Raw genomic sequence first — 24,554 nt, forward strand, 5'->3', positions numbered from 1 at the left:
TTTGTGATCTATTAACAACAAGACCATATATTTCAAACAGACTCCACTCATTTCTATTAATACAGTAACTTCTCATTAGTATGCATTAACAGTATAGCCTACTACATATATTGTTTTAATACAAAATTGTTATTAAACAGTAGTTAACAGGTATGACTGCTCAGGGCATGATACAGTAAGTTTACAAGTATCTATTAATACCACATAATCTGTTACATTGATAATTTTACAAGGTCTACATAACCTTCACTAACTGATTTTCACTATTACAACAGCAATTATATGTATGCATCTAAAGAGAAAAAATTACAATCTTATGCATAAAATCCCCCATCATGTTTTTACAGTATTCATGGCCTGACCTTCGTACGCGGATCAAACACTTTCCACTCCGGTCGCATAGGACTGGAGTCTCTGCTGCGACTGAAAGCCAGACGAGCAGGGCTGGCGTCTCTTGACCGGAAACCGTCTCTCAGTGACGAGTCGTATCTGGATACAGAAGTACAAAGGAAGAAATCAGTACTGTAATGAAAAATTGCAAACATCAAAAATCGTATTGTATAAGCTCTTAATGTTCACTACCTATGCTGTCTGATTTCTCTGTCTTACCAATGATTATAATATTCCTAACCTATTCCAATACCTCTCAATTCAACCACCTCACTTTCAACATACATTTCTATATCATCCTAGAGCATAAGCCCAAAGCAACATCTTTGTTCAATCTCTTAACCTCGATGCCATTTTGTACAATCTCAACCCATGTTGTGTTGGACAGACTTTTTGGCCATCTACTTAATTCTCTACCACTTCTGACCTGTCCTCACCTGTTAAGTCTACTACATCCAATAACAAAAGAGATGCCTAGATAAGAAGGGTATCTTTTAGCTGCAGTCACCTAAGTCCCTGGTGACATAATGACTCACTGCATATTGCCCTTCCCTCAAACCCCTACCACTTTTGATCTGTTCTCACCTGTTAAGCCTATTGTAGCCATTGACAGCACATGAGATGCCAAGGTATGAAGGTGCCTTATAGGTGGAGTCGCCTATGTCCCTGCCACTGCCCGGGTCTGTGTATGGCTGGGGTTTTAGGATGGGTCGCACTGGGGTGGTGGATCCACTGACACCACCCTGTTTGGATACAACAGAATGTCAAATGATTTGCACCAATTTTAAACTCTTCCCCTTTTTTTTATTTACAGTACAGGTATTTTATCCCTTTTTTTACAGCTAGCAGATTATGATCTCGCAGAAACTGTAAAGCACATACACATACAGACACAAAACAGTTTAAAATGAGCAGCAGAAACAGCTACTATCGTATTAAGGCAGTAGGCCAGCAAACCAAAGTAATATGTGGATATCTTCAACATAAACTGCAACACAGTGAATGGATACTCACACTAGTAACTTGGGAAAGGTTGTTTTCAAGACTGACACTCCTGAGACTGTGCTGAGACCCGTCAAGCACCTCTGTCAAAGAAAAATTCAAAGTTAAAATGACGGCAGTTCCTCAAACTAAACACTAATGATAACAAAAAACAATCTTTTTTTTTTTTTTTTTTTACCCCTTCACTATGATGACATCATTCTTGACTGCCAGTTCTTCCATTTGGTGAAGTGTTATGGTTCACAAAGATCTTTTCCCACATCTTCTTTCAAACTGATTTATGATAGATTTACTTCTGTGTAGAGATAACATACCGTACATACAGTATTACTACCCTAACTTTCTGATAAGCAAATACACTATAGTACTGTTGAATATCAAGATTAAAAACATGTATTGGTATGTTCTTGAAAAGTAAAGAAGACCACATACCTCTGCCATGATCAGGCAGTTCACATATGGTGTTTCAAGTTGAACCCGTGTAGGATATATGGAAGCCTATTTCATCTTTTTAACCCATTAACTGCGCAAGGCGGTTTTTTTGGAGGTGTTCCTGGTGCGCAGACATAGGGGTAAAAATGTAATTTCCCAAAGACCAAATTTTGTCTTAGGAATTGAGAGAACACATGCCAAAGTATATAGTAACGAAATATTAGCTCAATATTTACCTTGGTAAAGCCATGGATGAACATCGAAGTGTCTGATTCCCTACTGGAATGTATGGTTTTCGTTTTCTCTTTCATTTTTGGTTTCGGTTTCGAAGGCTAAAACATGCTTGCATGGGTCAGCCTTAGTCACCATGGCACTATATTCGAAATTCACCAGCGCAGCCAGGGCTGTATTGAGCAGTTGCACTCGGAACAGCCCAGGCTGTATAAGGCAGTTAACAGGTTAAGGCCAACTTGAAACAATGTAAAAAACTGTCTTTCTACTAAGCCAAACCTGCATTAGATAAAAAAAGAACACTGATACAAGTTTTTGTCATGATCCTTCCATTAGTGTACTGTACATTTTGTATGGACACAGGAGTGAAAAGTAGCCCTTCACCTTCAATAGTCAAGGTAACAATTAACACTTCTTTCTGACACAACTTTATTGTACTGCAGTTTCGATCAGAATTATCAATACAGTACTGTCTCTAATGTGTTCATTGCTTTGGACAAATTAATTCCCTTCTAACTAACACCATGCACTTTTGTATAACAGAGGGGAAACTGTTAACACAAGCTCATGACTGCACACAAAAAACTGGATCTGGGAGTAACAGAAGAATTAAAGTGTGAAAATATATAACTGATTACAAACAGAATAAGTGGGGAGGACGCAAGAGATCAAAAAGGAAGGGCGGCGGTCAGATAAGAGAGATAAGGCTGTGTGTGATGTAAACATTATCCCATTCAATCCAAGGGTGCTTTTTTTTTGTGTGTGTGGCATTATTCTTGTTGTCACTACATCTTTATATTAAATTAGGTAGGATCTTTGCTAGAAAAGGAGTTGATGAAGGCTACACCTAATCCCTCCAGTTGAAAAGTCTCTGCTGCAAAATAAGATCATTCAGTCATGGCATAAAAACACTGCACAGTATTACAAAAGATATCCCCTGCCTTCTGTACAGCAGCTAACCCATTCACTATGAGCCATCTCCCAAACGGTTAATAATACAGTACGATGGTAATAAGAATAAAGATTTGGCTACTGAGGCCACTGCACCAAAATGGTAGTCATGAAATACCAGCAGTACCTGTACCCTCTTACCCTGTCACTAAACAGAACAGCACCATCATAGGTGCTGGGGAGGGGCATCTTTACCCAGTGGCACTGATATAACCAGGCAGGTCCACTGCCCTGTTATACAAATGCCCCTTAACTAATAATGTTTCTATAGGAGGATGGTGCACTGTAAGAAAAGGGCAATGTCACACCGCAGTCAACCAAGTTCATATCCAGAACCTAGGGCCACAACATCAACATCCTCACAACATAACGTGTCACACTGTGGAAAAATATTTTGTCAATATCATTATTAACCTATTAGTACATACACACCCACACCCACACAAAAAAAAAACGAAGACAATCAACTGAAAAGCACATTTCAAAAACTGTATAGTACTGTGGTGTATGTGCAGCAACGCAGGAAGAGGAAGAGGACTGAAAAGTAAGGTATCAGTTTCAACTTCGTAAAACTAGGTCACACCTTTAACCTGAATGCTGAGCTGTAAATTGGTTGCACAGATGTTTATGGTAGAGCTTATAGCACTTAGGTTTCTGCTCTGTTACTTTTTGTTCAGTATGTCATATTTCTTGTACTATGGGAGCGCAGATTATCGTAGTGACATAAAAGACTAAATACTGTAACCAGTCTATCTATCTATCTATAGCCCGACGCCCTAATCCCGCAAAGGGTGGCCGCAGACAAAACGCCTCCAAGTCACTCTGTCACCCACCATTTGACTCCCCTCCCCCCAACTCACCCCCCCTTCCCTCATATACCTCTCAACTCCATCCCTCCACTTCATCCTCGGTCTACCCCTCCCTCTCCCTCCCTCCACCTCACCCACATACACCTTCTTAGTCAGTCTTTCACTCTCCATCCTCTCCACATGTCCAAACCACCTCAGTGTATTTCTCCTAATCTTTTCAACCACATCCACATCTACAGTACAATATAATAAAGTCATTTCCCATTTCAAATCAGATATGTGTTTATAAACAATCTAAATTTTCAAAACAACTGGTATCTACTGTAAACTACGTAAAACCATTGTGTCAGCAACATCAGATTGTACAGTGTCAGTAGAAATGAAATTTTAATAAGAAGTTTTCCAGTTATTTTCCTGGAATCAACACACAAAAAACAAAAATGGTGACTTTCTGTAACTGAATATGGTAGTACAGTGCATGCCTCTCCCACAATTCGAAATCAGCTGCAATGAGGATAGGATATATTCACTATGACAGATTCATGAGCAAAGATCAACTAAGATTTGTTTTTGCAAGAAAGACAAGAAAAGTCAAACACAAAAACCTCCAATGTTTCTTGTTTTACCTGCAAAGCAAAATCTGCATTATAAGTGCAAGATGAAGAGACTTTTCTTATCAATCTCAACGCAAACCAAAATATGAGACACACACACACACACACACACACACACACACAACAGAAGGAAGGAGGACAGGAAGGGGAAGATGGAAGACACTATACAAGGAAGTGGAGTAAAAGGATTCAGGGGAGGTGGGGGGGAAGGCAAGGCAAGGACTTGAGGGAAGGACAGATGGGGAAGAAAGAAGTGATAAGATGGGAATAAGAGAAAAGCGGGAGGAGGGATGGGACAAACGTGAGGAGGGACGGGGCAAACGGAGGGAGAGGGAAAGAAAAGAGAGGGAGATAAGAAAGGTGAGATGGGGATGGGAGTGGTGAGAAAGGAGGGTAAAGGGACAAGATGGAGTAAGACAGATTGGTGAGAAATGTGAAGGGGAAGAAAAGATAGAGGGGGGAAGAATGGAGGGTGAGGGGATGGGTGAGGTGGGGGTGTATGGAGGAACAAAGGAGGATGGGGGGACTGGGGAGGGGAGAACAAAGGAGGAAGCAAGGGGTTGTGAGAGGATATACAAGAGTGAGTGGGGGTGAACCTGTTTTCCAGCCTACTCATATAACACCTGTTCCATTGCTCCTCAACCTCTCACTAGATCTGCACTACTGCCAAACAAATATATTCACCCTATGAGAAGTGCCCAAGTAGTGAGGGAGGTACTGCAGGATTTATCCTACTCCCTCCACTACAATATGTTACTCCCTCCCCTAGTTTTACCAATCTCTCTTACGCTTAATGTACTTGTCTAGCTGCAGCAAGAATAAAATAAGTGCATTCAGTATTGCCATGAAATACTTAGTCCTCTGCCAGATGATAACCATACATATGTGACAGACCTTGGGAGTAGATGGCTGGTTGCTGCGTGTGACACACCGTCAAGGTATGGGGAACATTGAGTGAAGTTAAATAAAAATCTGTCCATGCATGTGGAAGTTACAAAGCGGACACGAAATTGCAGACGGACTGCGCCCGACCTTGCCCGAGCCCCAAGTGTGACCGACCTTGGGAGTAGATGGCTGGTTGTTCCGCGCGACATACCCTCATGGTATGAGGAACAATTGTGTGGTTATATCAAAATCTGTCCATGCATGTGGAAGTTCCAGTGCGGACACGAATGTACATATGGCTAAAGTATGACAGAACCCGGCCTTGTTTAAGCCCCAAGTGTGACCTTGACCTTGGGAGTAGATGGCTGGCTGTTGCGCGCGACACATTGTCATGGTACGGGGCAAGGGTATGGGGAAAACTGTACGAAGTTATATCAAAATCTGTCCAGGCATGTGGAAGTTACAGAGCGGACACGAAACTGCAGACGAACTGATGTATTGATGTACTGATGGAACCGCGCAAACCTAAGTTCCCCCGGTTTCACCGGTAGGGGACTAATAATGGCATCACTATACTAAAGACTTAATCATACATCCACTCATCCATCCATCCAATCACTGTTTCAACACAACCAACCATCCTCGCACACCACCACTTCTGTCCACCCACTAGCCATCCTCCTACTTCACACTAAAACTGACGAACAACATACTACCACAGTTTAACCTTCAACGAGACCAACTTAAAAACTATATACCGTATATAACTATAAACAAACAACTAAATAAAAGTAAAATAAACACACACACACACACACACACACACACACACACACACTAATCCCTTGTTACACCAGCATTCATGTTGGTGAGGTGTCAGTTGTAGGTCACCAGAGCAAAAAGAGCATAGCTTGTTATTTTGGGCCAAGTCAGTGAAAAGACTGTATGTTCATCTAATCCTGCCATCTTTAAAAATTCCATCCTTTCACACTGTTCTCGGCCTACCTCAGCCTCCCGCTCCATCTTTGGGCTGACACTGTTACCCTAACTGCCCACCTGTTACCTGCTCTTCAGAAAACATGATCTGCTTAAGTCCAATTATGGATAATTTTGCGTTTAAATCATATACTTTCATCTGTTCTCCAACCCAAGTTCCTCCTATTCTTCTAATAATACTCTTGAGGATTTTTTAGGCTTCCGTTGTATGACACCTATGTTCGAACTGGAAAGATAATCACTTCATTTTTAATAGATAAATTTTCATCATCATGATGTTACCTTACCTCATTTATATTCTTTACTTGAATGAACCTAAAAATGAATATTTAAAAAAATTATTCCCTTATTTATTATGCAGAGTATTTAACATTATGTTGATATATTAATTCACCCAATATCAACCCATTTTTCCTACCACAGATTCCTTTTCCATGTCCATGTATCCACCACACCCATTCTCCATCACCACCACCACCAACACCACACCTACCTACCTACCCACCCACTACCACCAACACACCTAACTACCCACCCACCCACCACAAACACCACCACACCCATCCATCTTCCGCCAGTAAGAACACTAAACACCTACCCACCGCCACTACCAAAATCAAAACCCATAACCCTCCCCCAAGGTGACATCAAACCCATCACCACCACACCCACCCTCCATAACAACTACCCCCCCCCCAAGCGACCAGTAAGGTACGTGGGCGCCTTGAGAGGAAACCATTAAATGAAGTCTCCTAGCGTGGCTGATTACCAAGCCAAGGACCAACATTACTACTTTCACTACACCACATTCAACCAATCCAAAAAAGTAGGATTAATAATGATAATGATGATCATGATGATAATGCTAATACTAACAATGATGATGATGAGGAGGAGGAGGATACTTGTCTTAAATCAAGGGTCGGATGGAACACTAGTACGTGCAGAATACCAACCATACTCCAAAACTACTACTACTACTACTACAACTACTGTAAACTGTATAAATCACCCCCCTCTTACTATAAATAACTAGAGCAACAATACTCATCAGTGACCTAGATTCCACTGCAGGCCCAGCACGCACCACATCCATTCTTCCGAGGCGAGGGATGGGATACAGCGTGCAAAGACTGATGAATTATTAATCTTAAACCCTTTTGTAGTATGACGCTTTTTTTTCCCCCTCTTGATGCCTCCCCATTTCACTTAAAATACACATTTTTCAATGTTTTGACGGATTTCTTTAATCCGTTTTTTTTTTTTGGCTTCAAATACCACTTAAAGTACGACGGAACTACATAAATAATGGGACAAGTGACTTAACCCTTTTCCTAGTTCGAGAAATAAAAGAAACTCCACTGGCTAATTCCTTCAAAACGTCATTTTTTATTATATACTGTTAAATTATTTTCAACCAGGTGGAGATTTTCGTCCTTTTCCCGCAGGTCAATGGCAGAATAATACAACGGCTTACACTTCTTCACAGAACTTCTTTGTGACTAGCACCACATCCTTGTGTTTATCGTTACAGCTTAGATGAAGGGATGGCAACTTTATGCTTCGTTAGAGATGGCAACTTTATGCTTAGTTGTAGTAGAGACGGCAACTTTATGCTTAGTTATAAAAGAGATGGCAACTTTATGCTTAGTTATATAAGAATGGCAACTTTATGCTTAGTTATAAAAGAGATGGCAACTTTATGCTTAGTTATAAAAGAGATGGCAACTTTATGCTTAGTTATATAAGAATGGCAACTTTATGCTTGGTTATAAAAGAGATGGCAACTTTATACTTAGTTATAAAAGAGATGGCAACTTTATGCTTAGTTATAAAAGAGATGGCAACTTTATCCTTAGTCATAAGAGATGGCAACTTTATCCTTAGTCATAAGAGATGGCAACTTGATGCTTAGTTATAGTAGATATGGCAACTTTATGCTTAGTTATGAGATGGCAACTTTATGTTTAGTCATAAGAAATGGCAACTTTATGTTTGGTTATAAAAGATGGCAACTTTATGCTTGGTTAAAAAAGAGATGACAATTTTATTCTTAGTTATAGTAGATATGGCAACTTTATCCTTAGTTATAAAAGATGGCAACTTTGTTTAGTTATAATGACGTGTATACAGTACACGTGCGTAATTTTTACTGGGAGACGATTATTCAGCTCAGTACTGGAAAGGTACGAATAATCTCCATAATCTATATGTACTCCTTCGGTTTTCAGGCTTATCTGGAGATGACCAATGGCGTTTAATATATATATATATATATATATATATATATATATATATATATATATATATATATATATATATATATATATATATATATATATTCTAATGCCTAACGATGACACTCCCAATGCCAAAATATCGATAATTACCGGCAAACGTTCCGCTGGTGGCGCGTAAACAATTATATAAATCAATCAATCAAACAGAAGACAATAAACTTTACGGCACGAAATATACAGGACAAAGTGAATGAGGTTGTAGGTTAATGATGAGAGAAGAATTCAGGTTATCGAGCGAGTGACCAGTGTGGCTTGGCTTGTGCGTTACCATGGCAACCCCCTGGCAAATGTCACGTGGGTGTGGTTGACGGTTTTCACCAGGTGTAGGATGATTCACACAGGACAAACGCATCAACACCACCACCATCATTATCGTCATCACCATCACCACCACCACCATCATCATAGGCACAACAAACACACAGTCTTCCCTAGAGAGCTAACCGTTACTCCCAGTACTTCATTTATGCAACAGGTCAACTCTGGAACTGTCTCCCTCTGTCTGTATTTCCTACTTCCTCTGATGTCCAGTCTTTCAAACGCAGTGTGTCCAGGCGTCTCGAAGTGAACGGATCTTGAATTTGGCTCTCTTTTGTACTGTTTCTGTCTTTTCTTGGAGGGAACGGTTTGCGGGCTCCGGCCTTTGGTTCCTTTTTTCTTACAAAAAAAAAAAAAAAGATGCTGATGAGTTGTACGAGCAAATAAAGCAGCAGCAGCAGCAGCAGCATCACCATCACCACGGATATAACATGCATAGAGTTTATACCACGTACTGCTGAGTCATAAAAACAAAGGCATGGACATCATCTTCATCATCACCATCATGGATTTAAAAAAAAAAAAAATCAATTTCACCAGTGCTCCCGTGTCACGTAAACACATCATCATCAACATTATAATCCTACTCTTCACTATTACATGGATGAGTGGGATTCTGGTGTACGAAACCAAATAGTCGACGTAACAGCACTACACTCTATCAACAACGTACCCAGTGAAAAAAAAAAAATGCAAAGTATAATCCACAACGAGGAAAAAGTATTTATAAGAAGTATCACTCGGAAAGAGGAAAAAGTAAAAACAAACACATTATCTCTAACAATCTTTTGGCATATTTCATTTATTCTTGCCATCTCTAGACGACTTTATTTTCATGGGACAGTTAGTGATGAAGTTAGACATAGTCTTAGCTCATCCCTTCATACCATGATTTCTCTCCTTCAGCTGAGGAAAACCGTCTGACGACAGTGTGAATAAATGTAAAGTGTCACAGGACTGAACAGATTAACAGTGCCTCCTGAAGTATGACAGATGGGCAGGGAAAAAAAAAAAAAAAAAAAATAGGTGGACAGGATCTAGTAAAAAGAAAAAAATAAATTAGCAGTTAAGATCAAAAGAGGGGAACAGTAAAGCACATAAACAGGAAAATAATTATCAACAGTGTCCAGTGTCCGGTGAAATATGGGGCAGGCACCTAACCCAACAGTCACAAGTGCTGCAGGGGAGTGTTGACTGACGAGGAAGAAGGGAGAGAGGAGAGGGAAGTAGGGGAAGGGGAGAGATTAGGGAGGAAAGGAGGAAAACGAGTGAGAAGCCACCAGGGCGGGGGAGTGAGGGAGAGAAATTTGGGAGAATGAGGGAGGGGTGGTGAGAAGGGGAAAGTGAAAGTGACAGGAGGACAGAGGGAGTGTATCACGGCAAGGGAAGGGGGAGAAAATAAAAGGAAGTAGAGACTGAGAAAATAAAAACACGAACATTAGAAAAGAGAAGATATGTATAAGTGGGCGAAGAAAAGAAAAAACTAAAATGAAGTACCATAGGAACTTAGGTAGTGAAGCATCTTGCATGTGAAAATCCTTAGGGTGTGGCCGACTGACATGGCCCCTCCTTGAGATGCTCCCGGATTTAAAAACCACAGGAGTACATATTATGGACAACTAGAAGGGAGAGGCGGAAGGGATGACACACAAAGCAACATAAGACAGGGAAAGAGAAAGGTGCACAAAGGGAAGGGGAAAAGACTAGAGAAAGGAGATATGGGAAAATGGGAGAGGGGAAGGTATCGGCAGAAAGATAAAAATAAACATGGAGGGAAAGGAAAAGTGAAGAAGAGGAAAAAGAGAGGAGAAAGATGAGGAAATTAAATGAAAGACTGAGAAGGTGGTAAAGGAAAAAAAGGCTGATATATATCGAGGCGAAAGAGAAGGAAAATATATATGGGAAAAAGGGAGGGGATGGATGGGAGAGGAAAGGGGGAGGGGGAAGGCGGACACAAGCTGCATGTGGTTATTGATCTCGAAAGCAAAACCGCCTGGCGCCACAGAATCTCTCTCTCTCTCTCTCTCTCTCTCTCTCTCTCTCTCATACACTGCTTAATCCCCTCGTTACGATGGTGCCTTCTTTTATTTTTTTTTATTATATTCCAGTTACCACCAGACGATTTTATTCAGCTTAATTAAGATCTTACAAGTAGCAGGGTTAAAAATAATCTCCACTAATCTCTTGCTTACTCTAATCTGATCTACCCTAATCTTATCTGTACGACGATTTATTTCCTTGCTACCAACAAATTGCTGCATTTAGCTTTAGGACGGTCGGAAAATACATGTTTGAGGAGATGGAAAAATAATCAAACGTATGGGGAGATTAGAAATATAATCGTGCATTGAAATCTCACCTAATACATGCTGTGCCAACCCTCAAAGACCTGGGTTCAGTCTCACTCTGAGGTGGACAAATAAGAGGGTGCAGTAGTAGGTTCTTTCATGATTTCCAGGTGGAGGCTACTCTCACTCACAAAGTCACTTCAACACACTTTTTCATATACACTTCTCACCCTACACTCTTACATATACACATACACTCACCCTACACTCCAAAAGCCTTCCACTTCTACACCCTTACATATACACTCACCCTACACTCCTAAAGCCTTCCACTTCTACACCCTTACATATACACATACACTCACCCTACACTCCTAAAGCCTTCCACTCCTACACCCTTACATATACACTCACCCTACACTCCTAATACCTTCCACTACACCCTGGATATATCAACTCGGCTCTACTAATTCAAGGCCAAAGAACACACCAATCTGCTTCAACTAACATCCCCACACATGCGGTACATACACTCTACATACCGTCAGACGATTTTATTCTGCTTAGATTTAGAGCAGAAGGGGTATGAGGCTCTATTGTGAATATACCCCCCCCCCTCACAAGCCTTCCCAAGCACTGCCTACTTCCTTCCTCCTCTCTCTTCCTGTTTCACATCGCCTATTATTTAGCCTTTCCTTCATTCTTTTATGCTTCCCTTCCCTTCACTCAAAACTCCCACCTGACCTCTCTCTCTCTCTCTCTCTCTCTCTCTCTCTCTCTCTCTCTCTCTCTCTCTCCACGCGTCATTATCACGAAGTGGGTGATCATAAAGCAATTAATAACACTGTGATTCCGACAAACAATGACGGGAGGACCTGTAATTTGAGGCACTTGTGTTTTTAAGAGGGGGAGAGGAGAGGGGAGAAGAAAGGGAAGGGAGGAAAAAGGGGAGTAGAGAGGGGAGATGTAAAGGGAAGGGAGGAGAGAGCGGAGGAGTAAAGGAAAGGGTGAAGAGTGTGGGGGGGGGAAGGAAAGGGACTAGGGAGGAAAGGAGGAAAGGGAAGGATGAGGAGACGGGAGAAGAAAGGGAATGACGGGGAGAGGGGAGAAGGAAAGCGAAGGGTGACGTGAGAAGAGGACAAAGCGATTCGAGGGAAGTTGGTTAAGAAGAGTGGACGGACGGATGGAGAAAGCTGATGGAAGGGAAAATCGAAGGGAGGAAGGGAAGATGGAAATGATAAATGAATCGAGTAAGGGTAATAATGAATGAATGAATGAAGGAAGGAAGGAAGGAAGGATGGATGAGAACAGATAAAGGAGGGAAGGAAGGAAGGAGTAAGCTGTGTTCATGAATCAATCAATTTCTCTGATTCCAGCAAACACTAGAGGGGGAGAGGCCTGTCAAAAAGACCCCCATGTATTGTAAAGAGAGGGAGGGGGAGAGGGGAGGTGTAAGGAACAAGAGATGGGAAAAAGAGAAGGGTGGACTGAATACGTGTGATGGAAGGATGGAAAGAAAGAAAAGTTAGGGAAGGAAATAAACATGAAAGGAATCAGTGAATGAAGGTAAAAAAGGAAAACTGAAAAAAAAGGAAGGATAAGAAAGAAGGATGGCAGGAAATACAGAAGGAAAGCTGAGAGGTGGATGACTGGATGGGTAAAGGGTGACGGAAGAAGGCAATTATCACTAAATGGGAGTTCATAAATCAATTAATAACCCTGTGATTCAGGCAAACAATGGAGGGAGGACCTGTCGTTAAAAGCACTGGTGTTTGGAGAGGGGAAGGGAGAGACGGCAGAAGGGGAAAGAAAGAGAAGAGACAGAAGGGGAGAGAAGAAAGGAAGTGACGTAAGAGGAAAGAGATGAGAGAGAGGGAGGGACGGGAGAGGAAGAGAGAAGGGAAGAAGGATGGAAGGATGACAATGGAATGAGAGAGGGACAGATCGAAATAGGAGAGACTGGATGGATGGATGGAAGGACTGATGGATGGATGGACGGCCACCCACTGTTACTCCACCAAACAATGAAGGGGAGGTACCGCCTTTAGAAGCAATAGTATTTTAAGAGTAAGAGTGACAGAGGGATGAAGGGAGGGAGAGGGAGAAAATTACGAATGGACAGATAAGTACGAGATCACCGGAAAATGTACAGGTAAACAGGTAAATGAAAGAATCAGTGAATACGAGCGAACAGGTAAGGTTACAAATGAATGAGTGAATAATTAAATATATGAATGTATGGATGAATGGTGGGTGAATGAGTGGATGGGTGAATGGGCATGTATGGGTGAATGGATGGCGGAGGGGGGGGGGGAAGGAGGTAAGTGGAGCCTGACTGAGAAAGGTTAGTGACTGAAGAAAGTGGCGGAACACACACACACACACACACACACACACACACACACACACACACACACACACACACACACACACACACACACACACACCGCATCACTACACACACCTGTTCCACCTGCCGATAAGTAAACATCCGGCCATCTTTTATCTTCCACTCATTACAATCTATTCATCCTGATGTACAATTTATTCACTCTGACACCAGACGATTTTATTCAGCTCTGTATCAACCTCCAAAACGAAAAGCATCAGAAATAATCTTCAGCAAACCAACCCTTTCACAGGTACTACGGTGTGTGTGTGTGTGTGTGTGTGTGTGTGTGTGTGTGTGTGTGTGTGTGTGTGTGTGTGTGTGTGTGTGTGTGTGTGTGTGTGTGTGTGTGTGTGTGTGTGTGTGTGTGTGTGTGTGTGTGTGTGTGTGTGTGTGTGTGTGTGTGTGTGTGTGTGTGTGTGTGTGTGTGTGTGTGTGTGTGTGTGTGTGTGTGTGTGTGTGTGTGTGTGTGTGTGTGTGTGTGTGTGTGTGTGTGTGTGTGTGTGTGTGTGTGTGTGTGTGTGTGTGTGTGTGTGTGTGTGTGTGTGTGTGTGTGTGTGTGTGTGTGTGTGTGTGTGTGTGTGTGTGTGTGTGTGTGTGTGTGTGTGTGTGTGTGTGTGTGTGTGTGTGTGTGTGTGTGTGTGTGTGTGTGTGTGTGTGTGTGTGTGTGTGTGTGTGTGTGTGTGTGTGTGTGTGTGTGTGTGTGTGTGTGTGTGTGTGTGTGTGTGTGTGTGTGTGTGTGTGTGTGTGTGTGTGTGTGTGTGTGTGTGTGTGTGTGTGTGTGTGTGTGTGTGTGTGTGTGTGTGTGTGTGTGTGTGTGTGTGTGTGTGTGTGTGTTATGCCTGCCAGGAATTGACCCCAGAATCATGAATACCGTACAATGATAGCGGCCTCATCATGCACACAGCCTGGGCACAATTCAGGTCTGTGAAATCAATAAACAAAGACCTCAAGCAAGTACCGGTAACTTCTAAATACTAACTCAAATCTCACATTAATTCCTTGGAGGTTTAGCAAGGGTCCTGAGGCAAAGATGGTACTTCTTTCACGCTAACTTAGCCAACATGTTCGCCCTTTTGCAGATTATTTCAGGCAATTCAATGGTAGAAAGACAACACAGTGGCTGAACGTCATTTTCATAGCACTTCCTCGTGACTGGCACCATCTTCTAGTGTTAATCTACTGCTACAACTAGAATTCAAAATTTAAAAGGATAATTTAAAGACAATGCTAGAGTAAAAAATAGTATTCCTTTTCCAGACCACATTTTAATCCATTCGGGGGGCAAAAGTTCACTTAGGCATTCAATTACTTTCTTTAATGCCATTTTTTTTTTTAATGCAAGGAAGAAGGAAACCAAAGGCTAGAAGCCCGCAAGAGTGTTCCCTCCAACAAAAATAAAAACAAGATGAAAGACATCCGGTTCAAAGAAGCCCCTGCCAACAAAAGAATGAGGGTAAATGACCTACCTGCACCCTTTGGCAGCATTACCTTATCAAATAACCTACAGTCACCTGCTTGGAATCAAACTCAAACACATAAAACCATTATTCCACTACACCAGCCGAGTCAGGCGATTGGCAATAAAGTTCCAGAGCTATTTCATCATTCTCATTCCATAACATACACAAACAATGTAACTGATAACATAAAATTCTCTCTATCAGCTGCGTCTTGATTGCAACAGATTCTAGTTGACATCAGCCATACAATACGGATTACCAAGTAGCACCTCCACGAGCACATGAATATAATACGTCCACAGGTTCGTGTTTTGTCTGCACGCCCGCCAGCACGAAACTAATTCCATGATTGTGTCTGTGTATTACGTGACGAGCCACAACTGGGTGAAAGCAGGAGTAATAATCCTAGCTGAGGGAGGATCCTTAAACCTTTACTATGAGAGGCCTTTCCAAACCTGAACAGAACTGCCTAACGGTAGACAGAATAAATTAGAAGACATTCCCGTACCAAAGATGTCACCTAAACTGAATGAAACAGCATAACGGTAATAAATAATTCAATAAATAATAACATACCTGCCACCATCGTACTTCACTAGCAAAAGGGAAGTATGCTGCCGATCTTCAGCAAATGCTATAGGAAATATTTGACTCTTAAAAAACGCCAGTCACCATTTTCTCCAATCCTAAAATATTCAGACATCCGGTAGGAAAAAAAATCAACCAATTTTTCCCCAAGTCCTAAAATTTTCTGGTAACCGGTAAAAAAAAAAAAAAAAAAAAAAATCAGTACACTGGTGATTAGGTTGTATTGTGCATATACGCTGCTGCACTAGAATCTGTCATGTTCACTGAAATAACAAAGATAAGTTTTGTGTAGGGAAAAAGGAAGCAGGGAGTAACTAAACTTAAAAAAAAAAAAAGGTACGCGTGCAACAAAACGTAAGGGGAAAAAATGTGTGACAGAAAGAAAAGTCGATACGGCTTCTATTATACATAAAGACTAAATCGAGAAACTGTGAGAAAACGAAAGGAGAGAAGGTGGTAAGGGTAAGGCATGGTCTGTATTAGGGGCTGAGGGCTGAATTAGGAGTCTCCCAAGCGTGGCTATAGACCGCAAAACCCCTACCACACCACCACAACCACACCCACTACCTTTACCACCACACCTGCTGACACCACTACAACTTCACCCACTAGCTCCACCTACACCTTCTAATACCACCACTACAACCACACCCACTACCTCCACCACCCATTTATATCACCGGATCCATTACCACAACAGCCACACCCACCACCTCTACCACCACCACACATGCTCATACTATCACCATATTAACACTGCCATCACACCCACTACCTCTGTTACTACTACTATCACCGCGTCTATGACCCCACATCCACTAACACTGCCACCACAACTACCTTTACCACTACTACTACCACCACCACCACCCCCAACACCGCCACCAAACACACTGAATATAAAGGTAGTACCACAGTCTGTAACTCTGCCACCACCACACCCTTCATCACTACACCCACTTCTTTGTCACCACACCCATACGTCCACCACAATAACCACTACCCCAACCACACACTCCACCATACCTACCATCAACACCATCACCACAGCTTAGCCTAACTACCACACAACCTACATATACAAGTACCATTGACAATCATACTAGTCTAAATTCACCACCAGCATTACTACCATTTACAATACTCATAATTCTTTCTCACCGATGACGTTTTTTACACATCACTCCTGCTGCGCCATACTATTTAATTCCGCTTTAGAAATTCAGCGTGCCAAACCCAAACTACCACCAGCCCCTACAATTACCATATCCTGTAATTACAATGGCCTTGAAATACCATACCGTAACCTCTCATTCCCTCCACATACAGCCTATAATTACAACCCACAACTACCAAACCTATAATTAGAAGCTACAAAACCACAAACCCTAAACACTGCATCACCACAACCATATAACCCCTAAAATATATTCACTCCTCTACGACCACCACCACCACCACTACCACATCGGACACACCTACCAGAACTTCCATCATCCTTATCACTGGCATTATCAGTACATCACACCTACCACCACTATCACCACGTAAAGCCATCCCCTCTTCACCTTATCCAACGTACTCTGAACACACTTTTCAACCTAGTCATCATTATCGCGAATATTATCAGCACATTACCATCATCATCGTAATCACCATCATCACGCACGCCACTACCATCACCACACTTCCACATAAAGCCACATACGAATCCTTTACCACCTGAACCATCTCAAAAGACACACCTACCACATCACTCACCACTATCACTACCACAAGCAGGACACTCATTACAACCACAATCATCACACCTACCACTACAATACTACCACATGCAGCTACTACCATCACCACATACTGTCCTACTACTTCAACCACCACAACTGACACACCCCAATCACCACCACCACCACTATCAAAAGTCTTATCGGTACAACCAAAGCCACCACACCTACCACAAACACTATCCCTGCCAGACATAACTACTCCTTGTACCTCACTGTTGCTACACCGACCAATCTTATTATGCACACAAGACTACCAACCTCCTCTACAAGGGATTTATTTTGTCCTTGCTAACCCCACTCGAGTTTTTTCCGTACAATCAAGGCCTGTGTCAATCTCTTCTTACAACTAACAGACAAGTCAATTCTACCAGTGGGACTCAGCGTGGTAAAAGAGATAGACACATTCTCCATCAAGCTTTATATAGATGATGATGATTGTTCTTGTACCGTCGGCGATGCTATTCTGACCAGGAGACCCATCCCAGGTGAAAGGCGTAGCAACAATCCCTCTGACTTCCAGTATAAGATCGGCTTCATTACCAAATTCCTGCGACCGACAAACTATTCTATTTAGCTTATGTGACACCCCATACAAAGTTAGAAGACTGCCAACTATTCCATTTAGGTTCAGACGACACCTCTCATGGCCAAAGTTAATATTCTAGACTGCCAGACTATTCTATCTCTGTAACTAACTTCCGACCACCACTCAAATACTACCAATTATCATTCCTCACACACACACACACACACACACGTCTACCGTCTAAGGCATCATTCTCACTTTCATATCCTAATAAAGAACCTTATATGCCTCATGACGTAGCACCAAATATTTCTCTCTCTCTCTCTCTCTCTCTCTCTCTCTCTCTCTCTCTCTCTCTCTCTCTCTCAGCACACACGTAAAACACACACAACGTTACACCGATAGGTATTGAAGCAAACAAGACGCTCTCTCTCTCTCTCTCTCGTAAAACAACGTAACACCGGTAGATACAGATGAAAACGAGGCACGTACTGCACCCTTCATTACACGCGCCTACACGCACGCACGCACACCAACAAACACAGCATTCTTGACGGCGGGTTTGAGGGGAGGGGAGGGGAAATGAGGGGCTTAGCCTGGTGGAAAAGATGGAGGGGAAGAAGGGGGAAGGAAAATTGCTAATGGTGAGGAGATACGCAAAACACAGACTGAGATATAGAAGTAGATAAAAATGGGATAGATTTACGGACATATATAAGTAGACATAGACGAGAGAGAGAGAGAGAGCAAAAAGGATGGGAAACCGAAAATAATTATCTAGTTACAAGAAAAACTACAATATACAGAAATGTGTAAAGGGGAATGGGGAATTTTGAGAGAGAATGAAAAAGATGTATAACACCAAAATCAAGCTTGAAATGGTGTAAAGCAAAGGCCTAACACTTACGGGAAAAAAAAAAAAAAAAAGTAACTCTGGAGATATCTATGAACATAAAAAGCAACACTTAAGAATGCTGAGTAGTAGCCGAGAAAAATAAGGAAGTGACGAAAAGGCTGGAATGAGGTACGGCATCTTACGTGGATATCCAGGCTTGAGGAAAGATGTGAGACAAGGAATGACAGGAAGCGAATATTGGAATCCACACCAACACCCTGACTCTGTGGTAAAGGTGACGACACTAAACCTATTACAACTACAGTACTTCATTAACGTGTAAAATCTATGAATCTGAATACGTTATAAATCTTCGAAATACCTAAACCTATTACAACTACAGTACTTCATTAACGTGTAAAATCTATGAATCTGAATAATTTATAAATCTTCGAAATACCAGAAACGGAGGGGGAAAAAACAAAAACCTATGATTAAAAAAAAGTGACAGGCAGATGATGAGCCAGTCAAAAGGGGAATGAGGAAATGACGACTGTACTAAAGAGGAATGTACTGTACGTGGGAGGAGGAATTTACGCTTTACTGGAAGTGGAACAAGGTGGACGGGTATATGAAATCAAGAAGCGGAAGAGAGGAATGTAAGCTGAGGGTGAATAATTAAAAGGGAAAGGAAAGTAAATGGAAGAAATAGAAGAGGAATGTCATGGAACGATAAGTGGGCAGGGAAAGTGGAAAGTGAAGAATGTAAATGACAGAAGTGGAAGGACGTAACTGGGAGGTGGAGGAGGAATGGAAATGGGAGGAGTGGAAGCTACGTGGAAATGGGAGAAGAAGAACGGAAGTAGGAGAGGAAGTGAAAGGAGAGGTGCGTAAAGAGAAGAGAAGAGATGACAAAGGCGTGGCATGAAGGAGGAATGTATGGAAGGAAAAATAAAATAGAAAAGGACTCCTAACGGGAAAAGTGGGAGGAAAGAAAGGAAATGGGAGAAGTGGAAGATTGTGAAAAGGTAGTTGATGAAAGTGCTAAAAATAAGAGAAGTGAAAATGGAGGAATATAAAGGGGAATAAGATGTGGGAAAAGGAAGAGGGAACTGGAAGATGGCGCTGATGGAGAGAAATGGAAGTGGAAGAAGGAAAAAAAAAAGAAGTGGTATGAGGAGGAGAAAAGAAATTTAAAGCCGGTGCAAGTAGAGAGGGGAAAAAATCTGCCTCCCTTTCTCTTTCCTTCCTCGTGAGCCGGTGGTTGGCATGGAGGGAGGGAGGGAAGGAGGCAAGGGAAAGCGAAGGAGGACTGGAGGGTCACTGAGAGAGGAAGTGGGCGGAGGGATAGGGGGTAGGGAAACCAGCCAAGAGCCAAATGGAAGTAAAATTCAATAACACTTAATATTACATAAACCGTTTCCTTCCAAAATATTAAGCCCATGTAATGTACCAGTATATAACAAACAATTAAATAAAGTAGTAAAACAGTACCTGGGTGCGACCATTCCTTCTAAAGACTGACCACCCTCGTGTCCATGAGGTGTCGAATATCAAATAAGGTTTTCACATTAACAAACACTCAGACTTCAGCACCAGTCTCACACTCCATTTTCTAATAACCTCAGTGCCACAGGAAACACCAAGGCACACCGGGTATCAGTGATGTAAAGAGTCACAGTGATTAATCAAGGGTTTTCCCGTACACCACCACAGTGTGAGACAGAGCACGTCCTCTCCCTCCGACAGCTCGAGGATGACTGAGGCCCCATTGTCCCCTGACTCCCTGGGTTACCTTCAAGCTCCTCCTCCTCCTACGCGGAGTTGCCAAGTATTAACTATTATTTTCATTTTCTTCAGATATCATATAATCTCTCCGGCTCCTCCCAAGACATATATCGCACACATAAAACCCAAATAAAACCTTCTGATGAGCTATTAACGTACAACAGACACAAGATCGGCACTTTTCCTACCTTCATTCAGAATAATAAAGCCCCCAAAAGTACTTCCTTGACCTCCACATAATGGTAAAATAAGTGCATATCTACACTGCAAGTCCTCGTGACCCAGTTTAAGAATTCTAATACCAACATCAACATATATTTGTACATCCACATTACATCTCGTCTGGGAACTTTAATCTTTCTTAATTTACATATGAACGCCATGACAAAATAAACAAACAAGAGGCTAAGAACACACACACACACACACACACACACACACACACACACACACAGACTACAACCACTAATCTTCTCCTCCCCCGGTTCTTATCTCACAACACAAACCAGAATGACGTGGGTGAGGATGAAGTGGAAATAGCAGGTGTATAACCCTCTGTGTGTGTGTGTGTGTGTGTGTGTGTGTGTGTGTGTGTGTGTGTGTGTGTGTGTGTGTGTGTGCTTTGGCTTTAGTGGGATTTAAAACATGTACAACTTTCTAAAAGCTCTTGGGTGGGGGCCCTGACAGGATTTAAAATATGTATGACTAAATCGTGTGTGTGTGTGTGTGTGTGTGTGTGTGTGTGTGTGTGTGTGTACTGAGGCACAGATGTACGGTTTTATCACTACGTGGGTGTGTGCGTGGGTGTAGGTGTGGGCAGGAGGGGGTAAGGTACAGCTGAAGATGCTAAGGTACCCTGTATGTAAATGTTTGTGTTGTGTGTGGGTGTGCATAGAGCAGATAAGCGTGTTTTGTAAGTGCACGTGTAATTGAAGCGAAGGGGAGGGTAGAGATAAGTGGAAGGAGGAGGAGAGGAAGAGGGGGAACGGAGGGGAAGAGAGAGGGGAGAGGAGGGAAGAACGTCGAGGGGGGAAGAAAATGGAGGGGAGGGAACATGACAGGGGGAAGAAACAGGAGAAAGGGGGGAGGGAGAGAAGGAGGGGCGGAGAGAGAAGGGAAAGGAGAAAGTGGAAAATCGGAGAAAAAGGGAGAAGGAAGGGGCGGAGAAAGGGAGAAACAGGGAAAGGGGAGGGCAGGGTGAGCTTGGGGGGAAGGGAGTGAGAGTAAGATGAAAAGTGGAGGAGATGGAGAAAGGAGAGGGGAATGCGAGAGGGAAAGGGGATGGAGAGGGGGCTAAAAGGGCGGGGCGGGGCGGAGGGAGTAGGGAGGGAGAAAGGGAGGAGCCGCAGCACGAGGAGGAGAGATCGATAGAGGGAGGGAGGGGGAGTGGGGAGGAAAGGGGCGTGGTCACTCAGCGCTAGAGGGAGGGGCGTAGAGGAAGACAAAGAGGAAAAAAAGTGAGACACACACTAAGAGACAGAAAGATCGAGATATACAAATAGTCCTAGATGAGAGAGAGAGAGAGAGAGAGAGAGAGAGAGAGAGAGAGAGAGAGAGAGAGAGAGAGAGAGAGAGGGGAGAGAGAGAGAGAGAGAGAGGGGAGAGAGAGAGCATGAATCATAACAACGACCATCACAGCTTGGCTACCACGACCTTCAGATGGTGTATAGATAAACAGATTGATATAAATAAATGGAGAAGGCCTGATGGATACTCACAGAATCACAGCCATAACCAGCAAACTGATTATAGCCTCCACAACCTAGTCAGTCCTTCATAGCCGAGAGCCTCAAACACCACAACCACAACTGTCACCACAATCCGAGTATCATTTAACCCCACACACACACACACACACACACGGCCATAAGAACAAGTCATATTTATCCTAATCTCTCTCTCTCTCTTACCCAACATCCACATACCGTCACAAATGCAGCGTGGGAGCGTCTAGGCAAACAACAAACACACGTTTACAGGAAACGGAGTCACATATAATTTTACATCCTAACCCTCCACACACACACACACACACACACACACACACACACACACACACACACACACACACACACACACGGTCCCAAACAAACGCAGCGTGGGAAGCATCTTGACATACGACAACCTATTCACGTAGTCCATCATCTCAGTACTTCTTCCTTTCCCTCCTACCCTCCCCTCCTCCTCATTTCTCCACCTCCCACCCCTTCCCTCCACTCCCTGTCCCAATCTCCCATTCCTAATACCACTTCCCTCATCTCACTCCCTCCTCCTCTGTACCGTCCATATCCTCTATATGCTTCTTATTATTATTATACGGTAATTATTACTATTGTTATTACTATTATTATCATTATTATTAGTAGTAGTAGTTGCATTAGTATTTGTATTACTACTACTATCAGTTGTCTTCATGGAACTTCAACACTTACAATAATGTTATGTACATGGGAGTAATAAGGTTTAAAAATAAAGTTTGTATTCGTGGGAACAAGCAAGGCTTAATACTGTCCTTCCTTGTCGTCCCTTCGCTCATCTTCCTGCCTCTCCCCGTGACTCGCCACCCCCCTCTTCCTGTTACCAAGGAGCAAGAACAATGGGGGAACTTAAGAAGGGAAGGAGGGAGGAAGACTGGGAGGAAGGAAGGAAAGGAAGAAAAGATGAAGACAGGGAGAAAGGAAAGAAGAGAGGACGGGCTGACGGACGGAAGGTAGGAGGGAAGGAAGAAAAGAAGGAAGGAAAGCGGAAACCGCAGGAGGCAAGCAGCAATATATCTGGACGCCGAAAATGAAGGCCAAGAAACGAATAGATAATAAAAAAAACAAGCCAACATGTAATTAAAAAGTTCATACAACAGGCGTTAGAGAAGATGGGTATGAAAATAATGGGGAAAAATGAGGAGCAAATGGAAGGGAGAGGGAGGGAGATTTAAAAGGTCCATGGTCTTGTGAGAGGAAGAGGCAGGAGATTTAGAAGTTCAGGAGTCAAGAAGATGGATGGAGGGGATGAAGGAACAAGGGAAGAATAAACAAAGGGAACACAGATAACAGTAAGAAAACATAAGAAATTATCCCTTATACGATGACGTCAGTAATATTCGTACTATACTCGTTTTACGGTAACTTCGCCAAGATCTTCATTCTTTTATGGTTAATTTCATATACACCATCGGCAGAAAAAGGCAATGTTGTGGCTCTACATGATATCCACAGCACTTCTTCGGGACTGGCATCATGTTCTAATCTCTTGTTGTAACAGCTTAGAATTCAAGATGGAGATGGATGTTTATAGATAAGATTAAAGAAAATGATAAACATGATAATGAGGGGAGCATAAAAGAGGAAGTGGAGCATCAACAAAGAATGATGGATCGAGGCGATAAAGAAGCTGATGCGTGAGAGACAACAATAGATGCGATAAAAGCGGAAGTGGTATGATTAAAGGAACTGGCGCTTAAAGATGATGAACTGGAGAAGGAGGGGGAAGAATAGAATCATAAGAACAAAAGAGAAAGCGGAGGAGGAGGAGGAGGAGGAAAAAAGAATGATGGAAGGTGACAAAAATCAATTGTAAGAGAAAACAGGACGATATGGTAAAGACGATGAGAATAATGTAGCAAGAGATTTTATATAAACTCTGTCGACACCTTACGATGAAGCTGGGGCAAGAGATGTGATAAAACAGGGAGAAGAAGAGATTAAATTAAACGAGGCGTGAGTGTGACGGCCGAGACGCAGACTGTCCTAGCGGTATTTCCAGTGACTCTACAACGCTCCTGTCTGACTCACACCACTCGCCTTACTCCCTGTCTGACACTGGTGACGTCATCGATTACTTCAACCCTACAATGACGTAATTTCCACGGACACAAACTTTCCTGTTAGCAAAATTATCCTGAATTCCTGTGTTATAACTGTTTATATTTCCATTTTCGATACAAAACTACTAAATATTTACCATCC

General features: G+C 42.4%; 1 protein-coding gene across 1 annotated transcript in view; it reads right to left on the reverse strand.

Moving 5' to 3' along the window:
- LOC145410920 (uncharacterized) overlaps positions 1-24,554 on the reverse strand; it is an 89,260-nt gene that overhangs the window by 13,445 nt on the left and 51,261 nt on the right. Inside the window, exons 9-11 of the mRNA XM_080280962.1 lie at positions 1,414-1,475; positions 976-1,133; positions 363-489 (exon numbers count right to left, since the gene is read on the reverse strand). Of these exons, the coding sequence (XP_080137088.1) occupies positions 363-489; positions 976-1,133; positions 1,414-1,475 (347 nt within the window). The remainder of the gene's footprint in view (positions 1-362; positions 490-975; positions 1,134-1,413; positions 1,476-24,554) is intronic.

This window comes from Coenobita brevimanus, chromosome 87, assembly GCF_032717465.1.
Source record: "Coenobita brevimanus isolate Jiangsu-jjx chromosome 87, ASM3271746v2, whole genome shotgun sequence".
Classification (NCBI taxonomy): Eukaryota; Metazoa; Arthropoda; class Malacostraca; order Decapoda; family Coenobitidae; genus Coenobita; species Coenobita brevimanus.